The sequence below is a fragment of the Phalacrocorax carbo genome, chromosome 5, assembly GCF_963921805.1.
Source record: "Phalacrocorax carbo chromosome 5, bPhaCar2.1, whole genome shotgun sequence".
Lineage (NCBI taxonomy): Eukaryota > Metazoa > Chordata > Aves > Suliformes > Phalacrocoracidae > Phalacrocorax > Phalacrocorax carbo.
Window position 1 is genome coordinate 58,646,530 of NC_087517.1, and position 24,878 is coordinate 58,671,407.

At 44.1% G+C, this 24,878-nt stretch overlaps 3 protein-coding genes and 2 non-coding genes across 13 annotated transcripts in view; all 5 read right to left on the reverse strand.

The window, feature by feature from the left end:
* The window catches only part of TRIM66 (tripartite motif containing 66), a 64,703-nt gene extending 53,203 nt beyond the window's left edge, over positions 1 to 11,500 (reverse strand). For 2 of the 3 annotated variants that reach the window (XM_064452666.1, XM_064452665.1), the window contains exons 1-2: positions 11,295 to 11,500; positions 5,662 to 5,836 (exon numbers count right to left, since the gene is read on the reverse strand). In XM_064452666.1, the coding sequence (XP_064308736.1) occupies positions 5,662 to 5,836; positions 11,295 to 11,486 (367 nt within the window). In that variant the 5' untranslated portion in view covers positions 11,487 to 11,500. Of the gene's footprint in view, positions 1 to 5,661; positions 5,837 to 6,469 lie in introns of all 3 variants that reach the window. The other variant, XM_064452667.1, reaches the window with a different exon arrangement.
* Positions 11,501 to 11,631: 131 nt separating this feature from the next.
* RPL27A (ribosomal protein L27a) lies at positions 11,632 to 15,449 on the reverse strand. 2 transcript variants are annotated; one of them, XM_064452680.1, is made up of 5 exons: positions 15,288 to 15,449; positions 14,570 to 14,633; positions 13,906 to 13,981; positions 12,910 to 13,084; positions 11,632 to 11,825 (listed from the first exon to the last, which is right to left on the reverse strand). In XM_064452680.1, exons 3-5 carry the CDS (start codon positions 13,935 to 13,937, stop codon positions 11,697 to 11,699), a joined length of 336 nt encoding a protein of 111 aa, XP_064308750.1. In that variant the 5' UTR covers positions 13,938 to 13,981; positions 14,570 to 14,633; positions 15,288 to 15,449; the 3' UTR covers positions 11,632 to 11,696. The 2 variants fall into 2 exon arrangements, with proteins under 2 accessions (XP_064308750.1, XP_064308751.1); XM_064452681.1 differs by lacking the exon at positions 15,288 to 15,449 and adding an exon at positions 14,921 to 15,009.
* On the reverse strand, positions 12,506 to 12,637 carry LOC135313724 (small nucleolar RNA SNORA3/SNORA45 family). Its single transcript, XR_010373253.1, has one exon. It is a non-coding gene; the product is annotated as a small nucleolar RNA SNORA3/SNORA45 family (small nucleolar RNA).
* LOC135313723 (small nucleolar RNA SNORA3/SNORA45 family) lies at positions 13,417 to 13,548 on the reverse strand. The gene has a single exon (XR_010373252.1). It is a non-coding gene; the product is annotated as a small nucleolar RNA SNORA3/SNORA45 family (small nucleolar RNA).
* A 1,931-nt stretch (positions 15,450 to 17,380) lies between the features above and the next one.
* DENND2B (DENN domain containing 2B) overlaps positions 17,381 to 24,878 on the reverse strand; it is a 184,687-nt gene continuing 177,189 nt past the window's right edge. For all 6 annotated transcript variants that reach the window (XM_064452672.1, XM_064452671.1, XM_064452668.1 and 3 more), the window contains 6 exons: positions 22,885 to 23,062; positions 21,831 to 21,872; positions 20,716 to 20,827; positions 19,472 to 19,711; positions 18,521 to 18,607; positions 17,381 to 18,134 (listed from right to left, as the gene is read on the reverse strand). In XM_064452672.1, coding sequence (XP_064308742.1) covers positions 18,100 to 18,134; positions 18,521 to 18,607; positions 19,472 to 19,711; positions 20,716 to 20,827; positions 21,831 to 21,872; positions 22,885 to 23,062 — 694 coding nt within the window. In that variant the 3' untranslated portion in view covers positions 17,381 to 18,099. The remainder of the gene's footprint in view (positions 18,135 to 18,520; positions 18,608 to 19,471; positions 19,712 to 20,715; positions 20,828 to 21,830; positions 21,873 to 22,884; positions 23,063 to 24,878) is intronic.

The window sequence follows — 24,878 nt, forward strand, 5'->3', positions numbered from 1 at the left end:
GTAGAAGCCACCAGCACTAGAAAGTGGCATGCGCATAGACATACCTCTGTGTGTTATGTTTAAATACACACACCTCTGAACCCTGAAAAGCTTGAGCAGCAGACGTTTACTTTGCTGAATTGGTTTGCCGCCCTTTTTCATAAGCCATGCGTTCAGTTACTATTGCTGGTGGGAGTGTGAGAGTCAAAATAGACAGCAGGTTGTGGAAAAAGGAAATTCAAAGGTGGTGGATCCAGTAGTCAGGCACAGATACTCAGTCTGGACACTCCAGCTCCACACCTGGGATATCCAAAATTAGCTTTCAGGAAAACAACAAGGTTCTGCCATGCACTGTTCATGCCCTAGTTCCCCACAGGTGAGATCTCTCACATCCCACAGCATGTTCATTTCTGTTAATCAAAGTTGCCACGCTGCATCAGAGCCAGGGAACAGTAAGCTGACTTCAAGGTAGTGACCCTCATATGGAGTGTCCCTTTGTAAAAGCACAAATAAAGAAAGAACTAAAATTTCTGAGTGCTCTCGAGTTTTTACTCCACCTATATTGTAGCAATCTAATTTATAAGTGACAGAGCTGTGGATAATTTGCAGCAATCATCTCTGAAAGTGCACACTATAACCTCTCCACCACATATGGAAACTGAGTACAAAGACCTTTCAAACATCAAAAGCCGCAGCTCGCACTTTTGTTTCAAGGTCTTCCAGCCTGGTCAGGTTTAAATAGAAAGAACCATCAAGCTGCCTGTCTCAGAAATAAATCAATACAGATAATTAACCTATTATTATCATGAGAATTGATTAGCATAACGAAACAAACAGTGGAGCTATCATGCACACCACATTTATACTTGCTGTCCACATGTTGCACTTATTCCTATGCTCCTTCTCCAACAACCATCAGACTAATTATTCTCAAAGAGCATTAGCTACAGTTCAAGCTGCAGGCATAATTTACACTTCCTTGGAGACCCAATTATAGGCTACAGGAAACAGTTCTGAAGACAACGTCCCACTCTACAGCTTCATATTTATATAACTAACCCCCCATTGTTTCACTTGCTGTCTGGACCCAGCAGCTGAACAACAGCGAGAAGGGCCGAGTAACTTTAAATCCATTTTAAGATGACTAAATATATACCTTATGAACAGTTTCCCTCTTTAGAATTACCTTTCTTGTTCCATTTTTAGAAATAAAACATGTATTTGGTGTTAAGTGGATCTAATTAAAGCCAATGGGTATTCTCCTTCAGAACTAATAGATGTGACGCATTGCATCACTTGCCTTATATGATTGTATCAAAACAAGGTTATTTGGGGCCTGGAGATATAACAGCTGTAAAACCAAGGAGGCCAAACCATACGCCACTATAAGACTAAATATGGTTTAAAGAATCTGTAGATGTCCTTTTTTGTTTGTTTGTTTGTTGTTTTTTTTTTTACATACAGACTTAGCACGAGATAAGGCACCGTGTATTCTGTGTGTTAGCGCCTGGAGTCTCCTTAAGCCAGTACACCATATTCGCCAAAACATCATACTGAAAATGAGCCTAGAGCCAAATGAGTCCTAGAGCTCAATGTTTTTCTTGAAATAAACCCCCTTGAAGATATCTCTGAACATGTTAAATGCAAGTGTGACCAACGCTTGGCTGAGTTTTGGATATGACTTGCTAGCAAGCATTCACAATCAGGAAACTATGGTTATGTATAGCACCTACCTTACAAGCTAAAGAAAACTATATTTCCAGCTGGAAGTAATAAAATGCAGCAAGAAGACATCTGTCAACAGTTGAAGTCACATTTGTTCTCTTTAATATTCTGTTTTCTTAGTTTTAAATGATCAGTTTGCATTTCTTTAATACATAACCCTGTTAAAATTCTCAGCATTTAAATGGGAATTTCAGACGCTCTCTTGGATGTGGGGAACTAACATAAAGTAAGTGTGGACAGTTTACGCACAGAATGTAGATAGAAATAACGCAGTCGTTTTCCATTATTTTTGTTATCCAACCTAGAGAAGCACAAAAGGACAAAGCACATTTTTAACTAGAATTTCAGAAAAAAATAGCTCAACACACAAGTTCTATACAAAAAACACGACAAACAAACCAAAACACCACTTCCTAAAGCAATTTACAAAGCTGGGCAACTACTAATCATATTTTACAAACATAAAGTGTAACTCACAGGTTAGACAAATTACCCAATTCAGTCACAAAATGTAAACAATATCAGGGCTTGATATCAGTTAGCAGAAATCTGCAAGGTGTTACAGTACATCTTTCCTGATCTGCCTTGTTACCAGGGGTCTAAACTGTGATTGAACAGTGATTACCCATGGTGGTTTTTTTTTAAGGGGGGAGTGGGGTGGGGAACCAAACCCTAGAGCTGAGACAGTCTTCCAAAAACATGAACTTCTCACAACAATGCACCTCCACTAGTCCTAACAGAATCACAGAATGGTAGGGGTTGGAAGGGACCTCTGGAGATCATCTTGCCCAACCCCCCTCCTTGAGCAGGCACACCGGAACACATCCAGGCAGGTTTTGACTATCTCCAGGGAAGGAGACTCCACAGCCTGTTCCACTGCTCTGTCACCCTCACAGGAAAGAAGTTTTTCCTCATATTTAAGGGGAACTTCCTGTGTTCCCATCTGTGCCCCTTGTCCTGTCATCAGGCACCGCTGAAAAGAGTCCAGCCCCATCCTGTTGACACCCACCCTTCAGACACTTATAAGCATTGATAAGATCACCCTCAGTCTTTTCTTCTCCAGGCTGAACAAACCCAGGTCTCCCAGCTTTTCCTCATAAGAAAAATGCTCCAAGAGTAGCTCATTTATCTACTTTTGAAATTAATAATCACTGACATTTAAAGTACTAAAACAATTTAAATCATTGAACATCTTATGGAGAGGAAGATTTGCAGATAAAGGGTCATTTAGTTTGGCATCCACCTCCAATTCAGAAAGAAGAGATAAGCACAAGAGCCTGGATTAATCTAGCTTTGAATGTATTCAGAACTCAGTGAGAAAGAGCCAGACCCAAGAAGCCAAGGCAACATGCAAGAACCAATTTTGTATGTTTTTACATTGTACTGTTAGTGACTATCCACACAGGTAGAAGCCTGGGAAAGTCTTCATCTGAGAAATTTACACCTCAGGAGATAGGGGAATTTTCTGTCTTTCCTATCCAATCCCTCTCTTTAAAATAATTCCTTCCCATACACTAAACAGACTGAAAGCACACAATGTGCTGATCGACAGATGATAAGAATGTGGATTCTCTGTTACATGAAAAAAGGGGAAAAAAAAAAGAAAGTGACATTGGCCTGCAAAAAGAAAGGAAAGAAAGACTGAGAATCTTAAAGTCCCTTTCATATAAGAAGCATATGTAGGAGCCAAACTCACAAAGATAATTGGTTTTTTCTGCTCAAATTGCTTCCAAATTCTCAGTTCTCACAGCTTTGAATAAAGCTTTTTCTGGCTATCTTAGAGCTTTCATTTACAAGTCACCTTAAACACACACAGGTATAACAGTAAGTTTCCAACATCAACCCCCATCAAAGATCAGGACCACTTACCTCCATGTTCTCAGCAATCTTAATACAACAACAATAAACTAGAAAAGATCTTTATGTTAATATAGTACTATTTATAGTAAAGCATTCCAAAACCCACAAACTCAAGTATGCTTTTGTATCAGATTGATTTATAGTCACTTTTTCCATTCTTGTATTTTACTTGAAATATTCCTGATGAGTAAGCAACACATTTTTCTTACAGGCAATATTTCATGTTTACTTAGCTAAACCAGTTTAGCACTTATATTTAATTATACATTATCACTGACACCTATATATGATCATACTTAAAGATAACACTGAAAATTGAGTTTGTTTTGTACTGCCCATAACTCAGCACAGGTAAGATAAGCAACACTTAGCACCACACCATCAGAAGATTTCACAAATTTATCCTGGCTGACCTACTGTGGTTGCAGTTTCAATCATTGACTTAAATAAGAGGCACAGATGTTTTGGTTTTGCGGCTCTCCTTGCTCATTTATTAACTGGGTCTCTGCACCTGGTGTCTCAGTTTACTGGGTCATCACCGTTCATTATTTCTTTTCTCTGATCTTGCTCTTTCCCATAGAAGTTCCCTATCTACAAGAGAATGAGGAAGTAAACAGAGAAACTTCAAGAATACAGAAATAAACTAGTATTTGTTCCAATTTGCTATAGACAAATCATTCCCCATCCACTCATGAGTTTGAAGAAATATCTACTATTTAACCTCTAACTGCATTTCATCCAAGATCACCAAGTTGTATAAATTAACTTTCCACTCGGCAAACAGAAACAAGGAAGAGAGAGGAATGATGCTAGATGTCAAATGAGGATACACGAAAAGTAATGGAGTGCTTGTTCTCAACAGCATTTTATCATCAGTAGGTCCCACAGACTTTAAGCCCACTATGATTGGGCATTAAAACTTTTAAGGAAACATTTACTTGAAATGACTGCTTTGGTCTCTTTGTCCTTTGTACCTTTTTCTGCCTGTACCCTACACATGAATAGCCTTTCTCCACTGCCATTAAGTTATTCCCTTTCCCTTTCTCTTTCGTGTTTTGCTAGCCTTTCAACAGTGATCTCCTAACAGTGTTTCCATTTGTTCTCAAACTTGAACTTGTCTAGTTTATGTCATCCCATCAATTCAGATTACCATCACCTCAGGGAAGGTGTCTTCTCTTCCTACACATTTCTAAAATCTGCTGTGGAAGAGATAATAAATGATGCCTCTTACTCATCTAAAGTTCGAGCCTGTGAAAATACAGGTAATCTACATGCCTTTTCTCTTCTTATAAATTAGTAATAAGTCTGGAACGCTTCACCATGGCAATGAAGACTCTTTCAGTTAAAATGGCTGTATTCTGTCTTATTCCAAAAAAAAAAGTTACTTATTTTCTATTAACATCACTACCAAAAACTATGTGCAAATAACTTCAGGATTTCAAAAGCCACAGTCACAAAATGCTTGTTGTCCTCACGAGTTCACTCAGCTTGCTAGGGTGAGTGACAGCATAGCCTACAGTCAGAAGGGTTCAGATAGAGAGAAACCGCATTTACAATGAGATAAAAGAAAGAGTTTCAGTGCACCACAGTACACATATTCTAATAACAATTATTATGACCTCTGTTAGGAGCAAAGAACCAGATGTTTTTGTGCAGGTGGTGGGGGGGTGGGGGGCGGAAGGGGGAGAGAAGTAAGAATAAAACTATCACCAGAACCACTACTATAGAAAGGTCCAACATGCCCAAAAGCTTGTATGAAAATGTAGCCTAGAAAGTACCTTGCAGTATTTATTCATTTACTAAACTAAGCAAATCAAATATTCATAATGTCACATTTGGTAACTGAAACCTAAGCCATCCTGGGAAATATTAAATGTTGCCTGTGTCATTTCTCTTCAAAACATTGCTGTTGGATGAAAAACATAATGAAGGGGCTTGTTCCCAATCCACCCTCTGCTCATACAAATCTTGAGTGTCCTAGTTTATTCTTTTAAAGTAGTCCTGCAAAGGAACGGGCTACAAAAAGTACTTCTCAATCCAGCTATTTTTATAGTACTGTAATACAAAGAGCACGAGCCAGAGATTCTTAAATGTTACCTTCATATAGAACTTCATACTCAGTGGGAATACAGCTATATCCTTGAATCAAATCCGGAAGACAGTCCTTACAGAAGGAATGAAGGCAAGGTAGCATTCTGGGCTCTCTCCTCCGTAGGTCCCATTTGCACACTAAACAATTCCTCAACAGATCCAGGGTCTCCATTTCTGTCGGCTTAAGTTTGAAATCGAAAACACAAAGAGTCACAAAATGGCTCATGACAACCCTTTCACTTAGCAAAACACTTGATCACTCAAGTGCAAACTAGAAGGCAACAGCAGGATGCATGTTCTCAGAAACAACATTTATTTAGTCCTTGTGAAGGAAGAGGAAGTTCCTTGCAGCTGAAAATCACGTACCTGCTTTACAAAAAAGAATATCTTTGCAGGTTGTTGTGCAGGAAAGTGCGGTTTAAGGTTTACAAACCATGATCCCACTATCTGTCTATAGTACTTGCAACTTCTGTAAAAACTGAAGTAATCTGTTCTATTGATCTACTTACAAAGCTGCTACCAGGTTGAATTGTCACACGCTGTACATTTCCTGCCAGAAGCACTAAAACTGTGCCATAAAAATGATGATATTCTCTCACTGCTTTTACAATTTCAATATTTCAGAGTTTTCAGGTAAAGCAAACAAGTATAACTGATCACACGTCCATCATTTCAGCAACGCATGTTAGAAAGCTGCCTTGATAAATGTATAGCACCTTCTGCCAATTTTCTATACAGAAATTTAATAAAATGCACTTCACAGTAATCAAATTTCAACTGCCAAGATGACCACAGATCAAATGATAGACCAAACCTGAGCTTCCCACAAGTAGGATGGCATTCCTCCTGCCAACCTACGCTCCCCAAGGTAAATTGAGAGTTTTGCAGTTCATCTTCCATCCTTGATTAGGAGATTTTGAGAGATGTTGCTCAGACAGAGCCTGCAAAGGGAAACTTTTGCAAGTTGCATCAGAGGAGAAAAAGCAAACACAGTCTTGTCTCCCCTGGAATCCCCCTTCCAGCTGACCAAACCTCCTGGGGGCCAGAGCCCCATGTAGCTGCCCAGTGCCTTGGCATGGTGGCCTTGCTACCAGCAGTGCATAACTTGCAGCTACAATCTTCAGATTTCCCCAGCACAGAAGAGCAGCAGCTCTAAACTTAGGGCTATGTATTCTCTTGAGGGATTCTGCCTCAGGTCAGATTCCAGTGGAAATTGTTGGTAAGTGGGTCTTTTTTTTTTTTCTACAATGCAAAAAAATTATGGAAGTCTCAGAAATTCCTAACCAGGAATTGTTTAAGTGTTGCATCCTCAAGTCACTGCTATTTAAAATATTTTAGAAAAAAATGGACCGTATGCTAAAGTCTACACCATATTTCATACCCAAGATCCATTCTAGGAACAAATGAAAATAGGTAGATACCCATCATCTTTACTGAATTCACTTAGAGAAATTCAAACCTACCACTAAAACATGTGATTGCGATTTCAAAACTAGAAATCCCTTTAGAAATTAGCTGTGGTAATCGTACCTGTGGCTTAACTAATAAACGGGATATAAGTGTTTATTATATGAGCTCACTTTTTATAGTGCATCTTCATCCACCATCTTTCAGAGGCAAACGTCATTAGAGCAGGACAGCTTCTCAGCTCACTCCATCTCTACTGCTTCTTGCAACTACTGTTGCTAAGAAGACAAACCAGCACCTACAAAAGCATGTAATTTCTGCAGTAGGAAGTTGAGGTCTTAGACTACCACATTGTTTAGACAGAGAAACCACAGCCCAGGACCAAAGCATCCCTGTACAGAGAATCAGTGCAAACAAAGCCTAATACTGGGAAATACTGTAGCACCGTACAGGCCAAACCTGTGGCTGAATGAGAAGCAGGTTACCATACATTTTAATTTATGCTTTTTACATGACATAGATAGTAGCTATGTACATGGTTTTTGGTAGGAGGGGGAAGTATGAGGGTGATTAAAAGTGTTTAAAGTTTCCCGCTGAGACATGTTTGCAAATTGGCAGTCAGGCAGCTACATCGCCAGTGACTTGGCTATGCTGATGGGAAACACCAGCTACAGCAGCAGTGATTACAAAGAAAACAGACTTGATGGCATTTGGAGGCGTGTGGTGAGGGTAACGAGGCAGGACGCAGGACGAAGCCAGGGAGAGCTGTGGAGGCAGCCGGCAGGCTGAGCCACGCCCGAACGGGAAGAAACGTGCTGGGCTTTTGGCTCGTCAGCCCAGACGAGGGCAAAGAAAAGGGGTTGTGCTGGGGGGCTGCCTCAGGACCAAAAGGTCAGTCGTGGAGTCAGGAAGGCACCAGCGACCCCAACACGAATCAAAGGGAAGCATCCAGGTATCACAGGACTGGAACTTCCGGTAAAGCATTAATACATTTTATACAAGACAAGTTTGTATGGATATATCCTCATAACTTTATGATTTCTGTATTTTAGGGATAAACTCTCTATGCAAGTCTTTCAATGTCCTGCATTCCTTTTTCTGACTTAATCAGGTGGAGTTTTTTGTATCTTCCTCCCTCCATTAAGTGTGGATCTTGCTACATGAGGCTCATTACAGCATTTAAAATGTCGTAACATCAGCTTTAGCCGTTTTGTCCATAATTGCTTCATTAGCAGTATTGTAAGTTGCCAAGAATTTGGAAAACTTTGAATAAAAATATTCTCATCTACCAAACCATGTTTATCAGTTAAACAAAAGCCAAAACAAAAAAACCCAAACAAATAAAAAGGATGAGGTGTTACATTTTAGAATTTAGTTGGTCTTCATTTAGCTTCCTCATTTCTACCGGTTTTATATAGGAAAATCCTGGATTTGGACACCGCGGACAGCCATCCTGGGGCTCCCTACCACCCCTCACGGGGGCGGCTCGTTAAGCCGGTGAATGCCGTCTGTTTGTGATTACTCGGCCCTCCGACACCTCCCCGCCGGTGGTCTACCCCAAGCAACGGCAGGGCGGGAAGGCCAGCGGCCGGCAGAGCCCGCCCGAGCCCCCCGAAACCCCCCCCGGCGCGGAGGCTGGCGGCCGCCCCACGGCCCTCAGGCAGCACGACTGCGCGGGCGCCCCCGCGCGACCAACGGCCATGAGTAACAGCTGGGGGCGGGACTCGGGCGGGACCCGCCGGCCGGGCTGGGGGCGGGGCCGGGCCGCCACGGCAGCGGAAGCGGCCTCCTGGGGTGCGGACGGCGTTGCCATGGCGGGGGGCGGCGGACAGGCCCCGCTCCCGCAGCGCTCAGCGGGGCCGGCCGCTCCCAGCGCCCCCGCCCCGGCACGGCGCCCGCCGGCAGCCGCTCCGCCTTCCGGGGGTCCCGGTGGGCTGCGTGGCGGGAGCGGCCCCGGCCCTGCCGCGGGAGGGATTGCTGCCGTTTGGAAACACACCTCGATACAACAGCCCGATCTCAAAACCAGTGATTTATTCCTCCAGACCCCCGGGCACCGGCAGCCGCCAGGGATGAAGCAGCCCAGCCCCAGCCCCAGGGCAGGTACGTTTGCAGGCAAGGCTCAGGTGTGCAAAAAACCCAAACCCCACACCAAATGCCTAAGCTGGCCTTCAGCAGAGCAGAGACCAGGGCTGGTGGAGCTGTACACTTCACACACAGGGCCCTTTGTACTCAAAAGCACTACAAAATAAGGAAGAATTACATAAGACATACTATATTCAGACGTTAAATACCAAAGCACTGAAGAGTGGTGTCTACGACGTATGTTAGTGAGGTATCACCACTGGCCTGTTGTCACATGTACTTCGGAGTAACAGAACTTTTCGCCGTCTCTGTGATGTGGTCAGCAATCAGGTCACCAACGTGAGGGAGTAACAACGTTCCTTTTTTTGCAGTACTGCGCAACTTACCTTCGAGGACTGAAACGATTTTGCTCTGGCAGTCCATAAATAGCATCGCGTCTTAGGGAACAGTGGTCCCAGCAGACAGTGAGATAAAGTTCACATACTCTTACCTCAGTATTTTACAAACTGTTCGAGTTACAGTCCTTCACAACTAGCAGGCTAAGATTAGCTATTTTATCATAGCAATGCACATCAGCTTTGCCCTAAAATCCCTCTAAACTCAATTATTGCCAGACACTAGGTTAGGACTTGATTAACTAGGGTCATATCACTGATCATATCACATGTACTAGAAGGCAATGTCCAACTACTAGCAATAATTCAAAGCTTCTAGCAGTGAGCATAAAAAAAACAGGTGTTTATGTGCTTTTGGTCTGACACTTAAAACAAGAGCTAGCTCACTAGCTTTAAGTTAATAGTTTGATTTTTTACCATTAGATAAAGATTCTGCTTTGGCATGCAGGGTCAAGCCTTGCATTGGCAACTGAAGCCCTATTTTGATGTTAGAACTATGCAAGCAATAGTTTATGTAGTCATTTTCAGCCAAATACATCGGCAATTCATACAGCACAGTTCCAGAGCCGTGCCATTGCTCTGTATTAGCTGTAGGGAAGGATGAAGCTAGGTGGCACCATTTCTGTCCCACACGTGGCAACTTCAGGAATTGTGTCCCCTGCCTGAGGAGTTAATGAACAAAAGTTAATGAACAGTTACTCTGTTAGTTCAGTCATTAAGCAACAGTTTCAGAACACGACCAGTGTTACTAACCCTTAAAACCACACCAACTTGGAACTGCCATCTCAGTCCAGTAACACTGACAAGAAGCCTTAAAGATCTTTAGCCAAATGCAATCTGTTCGGCTTGTCTGCCATAATTACCAGAAGGACACCGTGCTGCTGCTACAATTGCTAGGAATTAGTGAAATTCAGAATTAGTACGTGCAGAAGCGATTTCATCCTGTGGTGAAAGAAGTCAGCCTAATCTCAAAGAAATCTGATTTATTTACAAGCTGTGGTCTAGCTAAGAGGTTGCAAAAACAGTGTTACACTATCAATGGCAGCTCACGCTCTAGGTGACCACGGGGCTCACGCTGTTGAATACAGAACACAAACCCCTCGATTCTGAGTACTACACCAGCAGCTTCTAAAAAGCACATGGATTAAAATGGTACATGTTTTGTATGCTGACTGCGATCGGAAGCTAGCCGGCTGTTGTCCATTTAGCAGCAGTTGAAGCACGGGAGGGATAAATGCAGAAGTCATAATTTAGAAGGACTTTTCATAAATAATGCCATAAAAAAGCATAGATTTTAACCACGTTGTTGAATTAAATTCATAATACATCTTATTTCTGTGCACAATGCCTACAGAAGAGAAACGCTGATCACTATTCCTGTTGGAGGCACAGCTGCTGTTAGCTGTAGAGGCATACCACACAGCACTGTTCTGCTCAGAAGCTGGCGTTACTTGTGAGAACGCTGCGCTCTAGGCAGACCTTCAGTGCCTGCAGAACCCTGCTGGAAGTACTTCTCATGACCTAAGTCTGGCAATAACTTGGTAGAAACCTTGGATTGTTTCTTCCCGCCTATTTCTTCCCTGCTGGACCACACTATTCCTGGGGATTTCCTTCACTCCCTCCTATACTCCACCTTAGTAGAAATGAGACTAGAATTCTTTCACTACCCCAAAGTCTACTCATCACAAAGCTACCTGACAGCAATTTCCCATACTGTCTCTTTCACACAGCAATTTTTGGTATACTGCTACCCACTCTGCATTGTTCCATTGCATTTCTTTGTCCACTCTCTTGCTGTTTCATTCCCAAAGGCCAAGGCAGTATCCCCACAGATGTTGCTTTGGTGTACAAAAATCCCGACCACCAATCAAAAGAGCTGCACAAATACAGGAAGAAGCTATCTATTTTGCTACCCTGTAAAGACAAAACGATGATGCATTTGTACATGCCAACTGCTGGACACTACAGCCAGGCTATTTCAAAAGATAGTGAGAAGCAGTCAAATCACTAATCAAAACCTGCCAGAAATAACTAAGCAGACAAGACTAAAATGTGAACAGTGTCTGGACAAGTCAGGAAAAAAATTCAGAAGTTTCTGTAAATCAGCCCACCTTACACATTATCTTTATTCAAAAAATTTGAATAAAACAAAGGCTTTTATGCCACAAGCACACAGGCACCTCCAACTTCTTTGATCTTCTCCTCTGCTCTTCTACTGAAGAACTTTGCTTTCACAATTACAGGCTGCTTGGGCAGCTTCCCCTTGCCCAGGACTTTGTAGTAGCCCTGGAAAGATTAAGAAACGCGTTAAGTGTTTGTAACCAGCTTGCAGGCTCCTACATTCAGATTTGTCTTTTAGTATGAACCAGTTAAAACCAAAACCATGATAACTGTGACCTCCTTTAGTGTCCGTCTCCAATATAAAATCGATAGGAATGGAAAAAAATTACCCTGCGTGACCTAGTGGAGTTGGGTTTGTTCAGAGAAAAAGTGGAAACATTAAACTGAACTTTTCCTGTAATTTAGAAGCTGGATTTCTGCTCCCCCACCATACTACATCTACAGAAAACACTGTGAAATCTGATAAAGAAGTCACCAACCTTTCCCCACTTTTCCAAAAGAGGAAGCAGTTGGCTGCACTTCCAAGACTATCTACTACCCCATGACTTCTGGTCAGTGCTCTCTACCTGTAGGACATGCCGGTATTTCTGCACAAAGCGGAGGCTGCTTCTGCAAGTCTTAAATGCACAACGGAAGCTTTTGCACGCTTCCACAGCAATAGCTGTTCTCTACCACTGGCATCCTCATTTTATTCCTGTCCTTTTCTAATGTAAAGAACAATCACTCCACACTGTCCAGTAACAACAACAGCCGTTGAAGCCATCGCTTGTTAGAAACGGCAGCACACCTGGACAACACAGGTATCTTAATTTGGGGCACAGAATATACCCACTTGGCAGACTAGTCAGTGTCGCTGATTCGGTGGCTGGCTGAGGTAAGAGACACCGCAACCTGCGAATAGGGATCAGACGTTTGTGTCCGAGAACTATAGCACACCAAGACAATCAAACATGTTAAGATGTGACTCTAGTCTCGGTATTAGAGAATTGATTTTCATCTTTCACCACCTTCCAAAGTAAGGGAAGTCCCCGTCCACAATCACACACAAATAAGTTCTTACAGGAAAAAACGTAACAGCCTAAATACCTATGTAACTGCTTATATGCCATGACATTTGTCTTGAGAAGTTCACAAATACTGAAGCACTGTAGCTTATTTGCAGTTCACCGTTTTCCTGCTTGGACACGCAAAGCTAAGTTACACATGAAGCGACCAGGAATTACAGGTTTGAAGATAAGCAGAAACTTACTGAGCGCACAACATCAATGACTGGGGCCAGTCCTCCCTCCTTTTTTGCATAATTGAGCCTCGTCTGCTCACTGACAAGCGTCCATAATTTATCCAAATTGACAGTAGGACAGAACTTTTGGTTTCTCTTCAAGTGATAGTGTCTCATGCCTACTTTTCCAAAGTAACCAGGGTGACTGTGAAAAAAAACACATTTCTCATTAGATCGTACTTAGAAATCATCCTGAACAGGTAGTACTACAATTAACAGGAAAACAAGCCTTTTACTTGATCAAAGTAATCAAAATGTCACAGGATACTTTTATTCATATTAACACGTAGTATTTAAGTGCAATAATCATTAGTATCCAAACCGAGGGAGAATTATTTTCTCTTGGAACGTTTTTTCTCCCTTGAACTTGCAACTCAAACCCCCTCACTGGTTAAGGCTGGCCCAGCCCTGTATTTCCAGAGCATCCCCAACTCCATGAATGCAGGGAGGGCTGCGCTGCCTGAGGAGTTCCAGCGCTCCTGTCACTAACCTGGTGACTGACTGAGTCAAGAATGGCCACAGCCAGTGAATATAGATTAGTGGTTACTGTCCGAGTACTCTAGCACACCAGGGCAACAAGCAGTGTCCAGATGTGACTCTAGTCTCGGCAATAAGTAAAGACAACATCCCTTACCTTTACAGTACGCAGCTAAATAGGACACATTTTGGATTTACATAACACTTTGTGCATGCATCGCTAAGCAGGGACAACGTTGTAACAGGCAAGTTTGGTCAAGGTTACCAAACACTGCACTGAACTCTTAAAGATGTCTGGTTTAAGTGAAAAGGCCTTTGATTTTAGGGTAGAAAGGGACAGGAGTTGACTGCAGCTACAATGCCATACTTCAGGTTAGAGGAAACACCACATAGGATTGCAGGGAATTTTGCTTATTCACACACAGAAGTTAGTTGTTTCTACTTCAGGAACATACACGTTGCTAGTATATATTTAAAATGTCAGCTTACTATTTATCAAAGTTAATCCTGTGATGGTGCATACCACCAGCATTACCACGCCCGCCAGGATGTTTCCTGTGTTTGCCTAAAAAGAAAAGTTTGTTACGCTAAGAATATTGCACATAATACTTGAGCTTAGATGTACAGTCAATGTCAATTTAAGCTAATTATTCTTGTTCTATTCACTCTTCCGAATTCATCTTAATTCGGCAAGATGAGCCAACTAAAAACTAATCCTACAAGAGAAAAAAAAAATAACCATAGCACGGCCCTGGTTAGCTTACAGGAGTACAAGATGACACCAGTGCCAGTACAAGAGGGGTGACAAGGAAAGGCAGGGATGGCCAAAGAGAAGGGACACAGCACTGCCCCATGAGCTTAAGGTGTCACACAACCAGCACTCATCGCTCGACCGCTACTGAGGTTAAGTTACAAATCCAAGCATGCCTAAAAGGAGGCGCAAGGCTCGGATCAGCCCATGACTGCGGCATCCACCCCACAGGGCGAGCATCACCCACGCAGGCCATGACCGTCAGTACTGCTCGCTACTACCCGCAGCCGCGTTCCCCGTGGGGGACAGCGGCAGCAGCAGCACCCCGCGGTGCTGGTGGGGTGCTATGGGGCGGCATTCACTGAGGGGCACCCGCCCGCCAGCGGCCGCCTCTCCACTCACCAACGCGGCCGTGCCCGTGGCTAACGTGTCCTCTCAGCTTCCGGGTCTTCCTTAGTCGGGAAGGCTGCGGGGAAGCGGCAGAGCAGCTGTGAGCACAACGGGCTGCAAGAGGCAAGGCCGCCGCCCGCCCTCCCCCGGGGCCGCGCAGTCGGGCGCCATGGCGGCCGGGGCCCGCCGAAGGACGGCCCGAGCGGCCTCATCCCACCGCGGCCTCCGGGAAGCGCCACTCCCCGCCCCGCTCCCGTCCCCCGCCCCATCCCGCCGCGGAAGCGAAGAGCGGCGGCCGCGGGCCCCCACAGCCCAGCCCGGCCTGGCCCGGATCAGCCAAGCCCGGCCCGCCTCAGCACCCACCATCTTGTCGGCGTGCGCGAGGGAAGAGAAAGAGCTCCGCGCTCGCGAGAGCGGGACAGTGCGGAGCGGGGGCGGAAGTGGGGTGGGGCCAGCGCCGCGCTCTCGCGAGGCTTCGCTGAGACGCCCAGAGCTGGGACAGAGCCTCGCGAGACCCGCCGGGGCTGAGGGATCGGCGGGGCGGGGCGGGGCGGGGCGGGGCGGGGCGGGGCGGGGCGGGGCCCGGCCGGGCGGGGCGGGGCGGGGCCCGGCCCGGCCCGGCCCGGCCCGGCCCGGCCCGGCCCGACGGCGCCGAGGGGGAAGCAACGCGATTGTAGGGGCGACTCCGGCGAGGCCGGCGTCGGTAGCCCGTCGGGACGAGCCGACTCACGCTTCGGCGGCGTCCAGGCAGCTTCTGAGGCGTGCGCGGTCCGGCAGCGCGGCGCTCTGCTCTGCTGGCACTCACGCCGCAGCGCCGGCACAGCCCGGCCGTCCCCCGCGGCTCCCAGAGGGCACAGAGCGGTCCCTGGGCTCCCGCCGCCGCTCCTGCCCGGCCGGGGCGCGCTGCCGGCGACGGGAGAAGAGCGGCGGCGCTGAGGAGCTGCCCTCGCCAGCGGGCGGAGCTCGGCCGGCAGGCAGCGCCGGTGCCGTTCCGTCGTGGTTACCGACACAGCTTGCTTTCCCTTCTCTCTGTGGACTGTAGCAAAAGTAGGGGTTTTTGAGCAGAATTTAGGAAATTTTGCAAGCTTGGTCACTTTATTAAACATCGTAACAACGGGAAAACAAATACTATGTACTTAAACACGGTTATCTGCCACACTAGAGTAACAGTTCCTGGAGGGGGTTATTGTTTGTCGTTTGTGGTTTTTTATGTATTTGATACCCTAAGCCTTTAAGCAAATCTTTACCAATTTAAAACTGGTACTGGATTTGTTTTTCTTCAGGATTTCATTCTCCGTTAAACAGTGCACTAGTAATGTCCCATGCTCAGGAACACTTGGTTTTAGCAACTAATACAGACGCCAAAATTATACACGTCCCTTCTTTTGTTCATCTAATCCTTTCAAACGCAGACCTCAGCATAACACAGGATTGTTTATCAGGAAGGCACCTACAAATGTTTCTGAAACGTGATCTCACCTTGCCTGGTACGGTCCTCTGATTTGCATTACAAAAACTGGAATGACATATTGACGGGTAATATGAGGTTTAAAAGCTTTCTACTTAGATAAAGTGCAGATGGAGGAAAACGGCTTGGGTGTGGGAGATGGGTTTTACTGCACCACGTCCTTGTGCACCAGCATTCTGTGGCTTTTTCTTGCCTTTGGAGCAGCAGCTCTTCTCTGCAGCACTTCCTTTGGCTGATGGTCCACCATTTTCTTAAGAGATATATTTCTTAAGTTTCCCGATATATTTACTAGCAGCTGTTGTTTATAAAATAGCTAGAATGCACCTGTACAAGTGACTCCTTCCACTCTGAAGAACTACATCTATAAGTCATTCTGGAGTTTACAGCATATTATAGAGTACAACTAATGGAAATTAACATTTCTGATTAACGTCCATTGAATCAAAAGCAGATGATATTTCACAGACATTTCATGTACACTTAAGAAGCTTTTGTATACACAGAAGTGTGAGGGAGGTAAGTAGAAAAGGAAACGACTTCACCTTTTCAGTGAATAATCCCTCCATTTTGTTCTATGAGGCTGATAGCAAACCATAACCACTGTCAGGTTAGGAATTGCGCAAGCCTCAAGCCAATCTAACTAAATAAATCACACTGCTAAGAAGCTTTAGACAATTATCATTAGCTGTCAAGACTTGCAAATATATTCAAGTATTTTATATTTTCTTCTTCAGACTAAGGGAACACTTAACACAATCTCGACCGGCAGGAGTTATGTTACCAGATCGAAGATGCGCAGAAAGCCACGGCAAACTAGCCACATTCCTGTCCTGCTGGAGAGCCTTCACTGAAATGGAAACACCACCTAAACAGACTGCAACTGATGCAAAAGAAAAGCAGACTCTCATGAAGTGCAGGTGATCAGCTCGTCCAAGATTTAGGCAAAGGCTGTCTGCTACAAACTGCTCGTGTCTTCTCTGATCATCTAACCAAGGTAGCACAAAACCAACCAGGAAATACCACTGTTCTGGAGCAGTATCTATGATACAAAGACAAAGAGTAATATGCTGCTAACCCATGCAAAGGAAAAAAAAAATGGTTTACGAGATGCTTCTGTTGGGATAAAATTAACATAAGAGGGATATAAAACGCCTTGTCTCAGCCCCACAGAAAAAAACATTGACGAAAAAATCAAACTGCACGTCATGAAACAGCAAACCTGCTGAAACCCAGATTTGCAATAACCATTTTAGATTTTAATTACAAATTCATTAAAAATCACAGGAAAGTTACTGGGATTGTACCTACTCAACATCAGAAACGGCAGAGGTTTGCAATGAATCTAAACAAACAGGTATATTTACAGAGTTTATTAGAAACCATACATACATACATAGGGAAAGGATGTACTGTACCTACTCGTTGCAGCTTGCATGTCAAAGAACTGAGATCTCCTCAGGTTTAGCAGTCTTAGTGCAGACTGGATTACAAGTAGCTTACTGACCAGAGTTCAAACCAAGTGGAAATTTTGTATTGTTAACCGAGTACCTTATTATCAAGTTACTTTGTTATTTCTTTCTTTTAATATTAATTAGAAGGAAAAAAAATACCAACTCTGCCACATGAAAGCAGCTCCTGTGCATACCTCTCCCACGTACCCAAGTTCATTCACCCCGCAGTATTCAGGCATCAGTGTAGCTCTCACAAACATCCCGTGAAGTCAGTGATTGTGCTGAGACAGTCAGCTGCACATAATCAGCTATTCATTTTTGCACCAAGCATAACTCAATTCATACTAAAGAAAAAACCAAAGCACCTGTTATTCTCAGGAATATACAAATATTTACCACAGTTGTTCTTGCTCATTACAAAAGCTCACAGCACATTATGTACAGATTGTATCCAAATACATAAAGGAGCCATCGTCTCGCACGCTGTCCAACAGCATCGGCTGTCACTTGAAGCTGTGGTCAGCTCGCTCCGCTCTCCTCCCACGTCAAGCTCTGGCGCAGTGCAGGTGTCTCCTGCACAGCATCATAAACAGTCTTTGGGTTGGTCTTTCAGCAGAATGGAGTTAGTTCTTCTTGTGAAGGAACTTCATTTTGTTTCCTAAAGAAAGCACACCGTCAGTCACTAGCATGTACTGAAAAGCCAAGGACAATCAAAAGCTACTTAGCAAATGGGTCTAATTTCTCGTGTAGTTGCCATAGAGTAACTCTTCCACTTCATACCAGCGGACTTCCTTTTCTCCTCCTCGGTTACTGTTTGGTTCCTCTGCCGCCCCCAAGTGGAAATGAAAGTGTTAAGCAGCATCGTAATTAAATCTGGTTTTGTCAGCTTTAACTACGCTTTCATTGTTTTCCTTTTCATATTTCCGTTTCCTATCACAGTGAGACTGCTTGACTACATGATTTCACCTCAGGTATGGCTTTTTTAAATTAAAAAAATAAAACATGAAAATTAATTTTAGAAATGTTTCTAAAGGTTTTCCTCACCAAGGCCTCGCAGAAATTTGTTTACTCCACTTTGTTCTGTGTCCGGGAGCTCTTCCAAATACTGTTCAACCCTCTGCTCGAAGAGACCTGTGGAGGACGGGAGAACAGCACGCTGTGACGAGCCGCCTCAGGGCAAGGCCGCTCCCCGGCCCCTTCGTGCACTCCCCGCTTTTACAGCCCTTTGCCTCGCTAATGCTACAGAACGTTACTGCCGGTAAGGGGCTGCTCTGTTAGGGGCCGCGAGCCCCGGCCGTTGCGTGACGGATAACGGCTCCGGCGGCGGCGGAGGGCGGCCTCCCTCAGATCGGCCTCGCCGCCGCCCCGGGAGGTGGCGGCACAAGGCCGCCATGCACGGCCTAGCACGGGGGCCGCAGCCCGGGAAGCGGTCCCGCCGCCTCAGCCAGGCTGCGGCGTCCCGTACTGGGCCCGCTGCGCCTCCCGCTCCCGGCGGCTGCGAAGACCGCTCCCCTTCCCGCGGCACGCCGGGGCCGTGAGGCGGGCCCAGCTCCGGGCCGGGCCCTCCCCGGCGACAGGCGGCAGCTGCGCCCCGCAGCGGGGGCGGCCTCCGAAAACCTAAACTCAGATGAACCTTTGGTTAGCTGGGCATTACCACACGGACACTCTCCCGTTTTGCCCCGAGCGCTGGCGGGCAGCCTCCGGGGGGCGGGTGGGGTGTCCCGTCAATGGGTGGGCAGCACCCGTCGTGGGATCCTTCCCAGTCTTGCCGTTGAGTGGTTTAAGGCACTCAGTTGTGAATATTCTTCTGGTTAAAGCCTTTTTGTTATCACTACCGTGGCGACGATCTAGGCCCGCAAGTGGCAGACAATGTATTTCAGGAGATACACCAGCCGTGAAGAACTTGCTCGACTCTCACTGTAGATAGAGGTGCTCACCACGGGACCCATGCAAAACACAAGTGACCTGCCTTGTGGGAGAGAAAATCACCCTTACCTTTTGCCCTGCATTTTCGCAGCTCTCTGTCCTGGATGAAGCCAGCAAACATTTGGGATTCCATGAAAACTTCCAAGAAGCGGCGGATACTCTTGGAGGCCACAGATTTACGGAAAGCCTCCCTTTGGAAGGCACGCTCTCCTTTTTCATTCTGGGTTAGGAACAGGGAATAATGGCCAACTGTCTCCACAAAGAATCGGATAAAAACCTCAGACACTAATCCATTCAGGGTGTTACATTCTGTAAAATAAGGCAGCAATAAGACACCAAAATCAGCTGCTACCAGAGTTCTCAGTGTTGTCACCACATGGGGCCAGGTACTGTCATCTAGCAGTTTACTGATGCTGTGCTAATAACTGAAAGGAGTCATACTGGCTCCTTGCAGCCCTGGATATACATCAGATAGGGAAAGGGGTAGCAGCTTTATAATCAAGAGTGCCAGTCTACATAACTGGTGTTTCATAACCAAGAGTCAATGAGAAATATAAAAACTCGGGAAACAGCACAGAAAATTGAAAGTTTTGTGGGTGCTTTATCAAAATTGTACCTCATATTTTAACTCAAGTTTTTTTGAGAAGCTTCTGAATGACTCAGAATTAAAATGTTTGCTCTGGGGATAATAAGCCTTTACCAAGAACTGATCAAAAAGGTTATGTTGCAGAATTTGTTATTTTCATCATTTCTGAGATGTTAGAATAGTGTTACATAGGTAACACAGATGAGTAGAAATAAATTTCAAAAACTACATAGGGGCCTGGTTCATACCTTTTAACCACAGGCATTTAAATTCACCCTGGGCTGTTTTCATAATTACTGGAGAGAAATATGAACCTTCAGAGGCAACTCAGCCCCTCTTGCACTGAAACTATTTTCTGAAAGTACCTGCTTCTCTCCCCTGAATATACCGAGCGCCAAGAGCAACTCCAAACTCAGACCTATCCCTAAGCACATATAGTTATCTGGATTGAATTAGGGCCAACTGCAGACCTCTGCTTGAGTAAAGGTTTAGAGGTACTCATGGGAGCACATCATTTACAAAGAAATTAAATAGATGGCTGACAATGTATTACTGTGGGTTGATGCTATCAGTCCCATTCCCTGTGTGTTCAGAGACTATCTTTGATGTCACAAAAAGTATTTCAGTACTGAAGTACCATCTGTCTTTCCCCTGGGTGGAAATCACAATACTACCTACACGCTTGTTTATAGAACGTGTAGAAGTCCCTGTTCCCAAACGAACTTACCATCATCCGAATCACTATCTGAGTCCTGATTTATTAGTTCATTCTTTCTTTCTAGAGCCTGCTCCAGAGCAGCTTGCAATTTTCTAGGTAATAGTGTATCTTCATCATCCATCTGACAGAGAGAAAAAATATCCTTAGGTCACATTAATCTGTGCAGCAACTACAGCAAATGCTTTTGCAAGGTTTAAAATTCAGAAGAAAAGCATTTTGTATCTGCTACTGTCATGCCTACATAAACAAAATACTGAAAATCTATGTGAAACTATCATATATTTCTAAACACAATTTCTTGTCACTCGTAATAAGATTAAAGCCAGGAATGAAAATCCAAAAAGCAAGGTAAACATATAGAAACTTGGAATCAGGTCTTTATATGACAAAAAGTCCAAATAGTTGTTTTTAACTAAATACGGATCATGCAAAGCCCAGCTACATGTACACACAGCTGCTTTTGGTTGGTTTTAGGCAGCTTCTTTGGTTCTTGACAGTTATTTTTACTTATATGCTAGTATATCTTGTTTTCTGGGTTTTCCCCGTGTTGCTCTTCATCTTGTTTAATGCTTGCTCAGCAAAAGCAAGTAGACACATGAATCTTAGCTCTGCAACCTCTATGTACCAGCCATATTTTCCAGGGAATCGTACAAGAAAGTTTACTCATCTAACCTGCAGGTTGTTGGTTTTGAAATTTAGTGCCACATTACTATCAGGAGATGGTGATCCTTCATCTCCCTGTTTACAAGGCTCCTGCTTTTCCCACCACATTAAACTAGTCTTCACCTTTCCTCTCACTCAAAAACTTTTCTTTGCAATTTTTGCCCTTTTCACCTCCAAGAGTGTGAATTTTCTTGCTAACATCATGTTATTATCTTTGGATATTTTATTTGCACGGTGAACACAGTTCTTGATTTCTTCTGACAGTCACAGCCTCAATCCCTTTTGCGTACCTGAGAAGTAGTACTTATTTGCAGGTGAAAGAGAAAACGAGCAACTTTTTTTTCTCATCTCTTTCCCACTGCACAATTCCTGCCAAATATCTCTAATAAAAGAAACCTAATCATACTATAGGAGTAAACAGCCTGCTGGACTGCATGGCAACATTTCGAGCTGTGCTTTACCTGTCTGATGAATCGATCAGATCCCAGGTTAACCATCAAAGCCTAAAGAAAAGAAAACAGTACAGTGAAATATATCTGAAGAGACAGAAAACATTTGTGTCTGCCTTTGAATAGCAAAAGATCATCAGAACAGTCCCAAGCCTCAACATGAGTCAAATTCTTACTGTGAAACAACACGTTATGTGCTTTATAAAACAAGAAGGTGAAGTTTTTCTTTAGAGTTTAAAGTCTAATTTAACGTAGTTAGATACAACATACAATGAAAAGTATTTCAGAGGGGTTTAAAGAAAATGGTGTCATTTGAGGCAGGAGGGCTTCCAAAGGGCAAGGGTGTGAAATATTAATGATAATGAAGCAGCAAAGCTGAGAGATGAAGCTGGGAAGATGTGGGAGAGCAGCGTTAGGAAAGTGGGAGGAACACAGAGTAGAGATTTACATGGGTCAGAAGCACAGAGAACCTTGAAAGTGACCACAAGAAAAGAAAATTTCATAGAAAAATGATGGGAAACTAACAGGAGTAAGAGAGAAGCACATGCCCTGGAGTATTTTTGTAGTATTTTATTACTTGAAGAACTGATGAAGTGCAACTCTCATTTGATTTCCAATATAGTATTAACAAAGTCTCAGAAGTAACCAAAAAAAAAAAAAAAGGCTTAAATGTTTTATTTTCTGTGCTGGCTCTGGCTTCATGCACGAATTTCCATTAGCATTAATAGCTGCCCTAGCAGATGGCACTTCATGTCTTCCTCTTCTTGTTCCAGGTACAACAAAATCAGAACCAATCACTGTATGTGCCCTGTACTTACCTGTTGACCAGGTTAACGTTCACCTCTCTCTGTCAGGGTGCCAGGTATGGGAAGAGGGGCAGAATAAAGAGACGACTGAACCTACTACTGCAGTTTTATCGAGAGGCAGTTGCTCATGAGAATTAGGCAGAGGAGAAACAAAGAGGCAGATTAAAAATTAAACATGAGGATTTCTGTGCGAATGGCAGGCCCTCTCCAGGGTGAGGCCAGCTTTACTCCAGGCAAACAATTCTGGTGCCAGCTCCTACCTCCTCTACAGGCAGCTCCTTCAGTTTGGGCAAAGAGCTGGAGAGTAGTCCCACAAGGAAGGGGGTAGGGCAGCACACGATGTCAATCATGGATGAGGGCAGAACTGGAATGAAGGTGTGCTGCCAGGAGAAGGGGTACAGCAGGGCCACCACGGCATGTGAGCAGCTCGAGAGGGTGCTAGAGAGAGAGGAACAACCATGTTAGCAGAGCTGGTTCTTCATCCACAATGCCTACCACCTGTTGATAAACTTAGCTTGTTAAAATGCAGGTGCCCAAGGGGATGTCACAGTTTCCCTGGGTGCCTTTTAATATATCACTTCTGACTTCAGCCTGCCTTTGTCCCCTTCCAGTCCATACCACTTCTGTACTGTGTTATGCCCACCTCTAGGTGACCTGAAACTAAAGACAAAAAACTAGAATCCATTTGTTTCATTAGAGCAGTCAGGAGACACTTTGATCTGGAAGATGAGGTTTAACATTCCTAACAGCACCCAATAGCAGCCACTTTTAATGATGCTTAAAATCCAAAACCACCTTCAGTTCTTAGCTGTTACAACAGGTCAGTAGTAACAACGCGTAATACTGATGTTCTTATGTCAAGCACTAAAGCAGAAATAAGGGAAAATGAAAAAGAAATATAAAATTGAAAAAACATCCTAAAGAAAAACCATACTAAATCAGATGTAAAAAAACCCCCCAACAATCAATACTTGCTCCAAAGGAAATCTAGTAAGAGTACCACATTTTTCAAAGTTTGTATATTTTTGTGACAGCAGCATATTTTTATTGCAATACATTTTGATGGGTTTATTGAACAACTCTAATGATAAAGGCATTAACCTTGCTCAGCAGAGTACTCTAAAATACACATTGGCATCCCCTAAACACTAAGGCTTAGTATAATTTGTGGAAGATGTCTTACATACATTGTCCTTCCATCTACTGAAGCTGATTCCCTTTTAGAGTCATATGGTTTCCAAATGTTAAAAATGAAGGAACATCATTACCAAGCTAGTTTTAGCAGCAGGGGAATAAAGATAGGCTCTCCATTTCAGAGCTTTGATTTTGGACTAAGTTACAACGTCTGCTTCTCACAGGCTGAGGATGACAGAAATTTGGATTTTTACCCAGCCTGGCATGACTGAGCTAATTTTCTCACAGTGCAAACTTCTGCTGTGCTTAATGTAGCCACAAAGAAGTATAAATAACCAATAGCTTCAGAGCTGTTGCTGCTTGAGAATGCTGGGGGGAAATGCTGATTTGTTCTACTGCAAGACTTATTGGAGACTTTAGGTGGCATCAGACCTCCACTGGAATAACTTGCAAGCATTTTTAGTTGTGGGTTATTCCAAGGCCAGGAGAAAGGTTTCACCTGTTTGCTACTGTCAATGATTAACCTTTGAAGTTTGCTGCATGGGAAAAGTGAGAATTAGAGGACGAGGAGAGAAAAGGTTGGGGAAGAGCAAATGCTTGTCTTTTATGGCAAATAATCTGTTGGATTTTTTTTACTCGATGTTTCCTTTAACATCTGTCAGGAGCATGTTTTTATAACATGTTTCTGACACAGGTTTCCTGTAAAAATATGTGTTTCTGTAATTTAATATTTTTTATGGCAGGTGATGGTGCTGCCATTGACTCATGTTTTGGTCTCAAGTGTACCATAGCAAGCATAGTGGTGTGTTTCAGAAGAGCTGTGGAGCATGGTACAGACTCCCAGCACTTTCTCAAGCTCACTTTAATGACTCTGTGGCATTTTCAAACACTACAAATTCAGTCATCTTAGTTGAGTGACTAAAAAAAGAGCCATGTTAAGCTAAAAGCAGGAAGACAAACATTCTTCTGATATTGGGTTAGTATTTTTTTCCTTTCTATAGAATGCCCTTTTGTAACTTGCCGTTTTACACGCAGTGCTGTGACGTAAATCAGCCCCTGCATCCTCTCGTGCATGCTATTCCCACGCTAGGGGAGGCTTCGGGCTCCCGCCCAGGATGCT

Bases quoted from the DNA above. Each gene is read 5' to 3' on its own strand.
- RPL27A (XM_064452681.1), bottom strand. The intron at 13,085-13,905 runs GTAAGCTGACAT...TTTTTTTCACAG, and splicing joins AGGATTAACTTTGATAAATA to TCACCCTGGTTACTTTGGAA. The intron at 11,826-12,909 runs GTAAGTTTCTGC...TAATCTTTCCAG, and splicing joins TCATTGATGTTGTGCGCTCA to GGCTACTACAAAGTCCTGGG.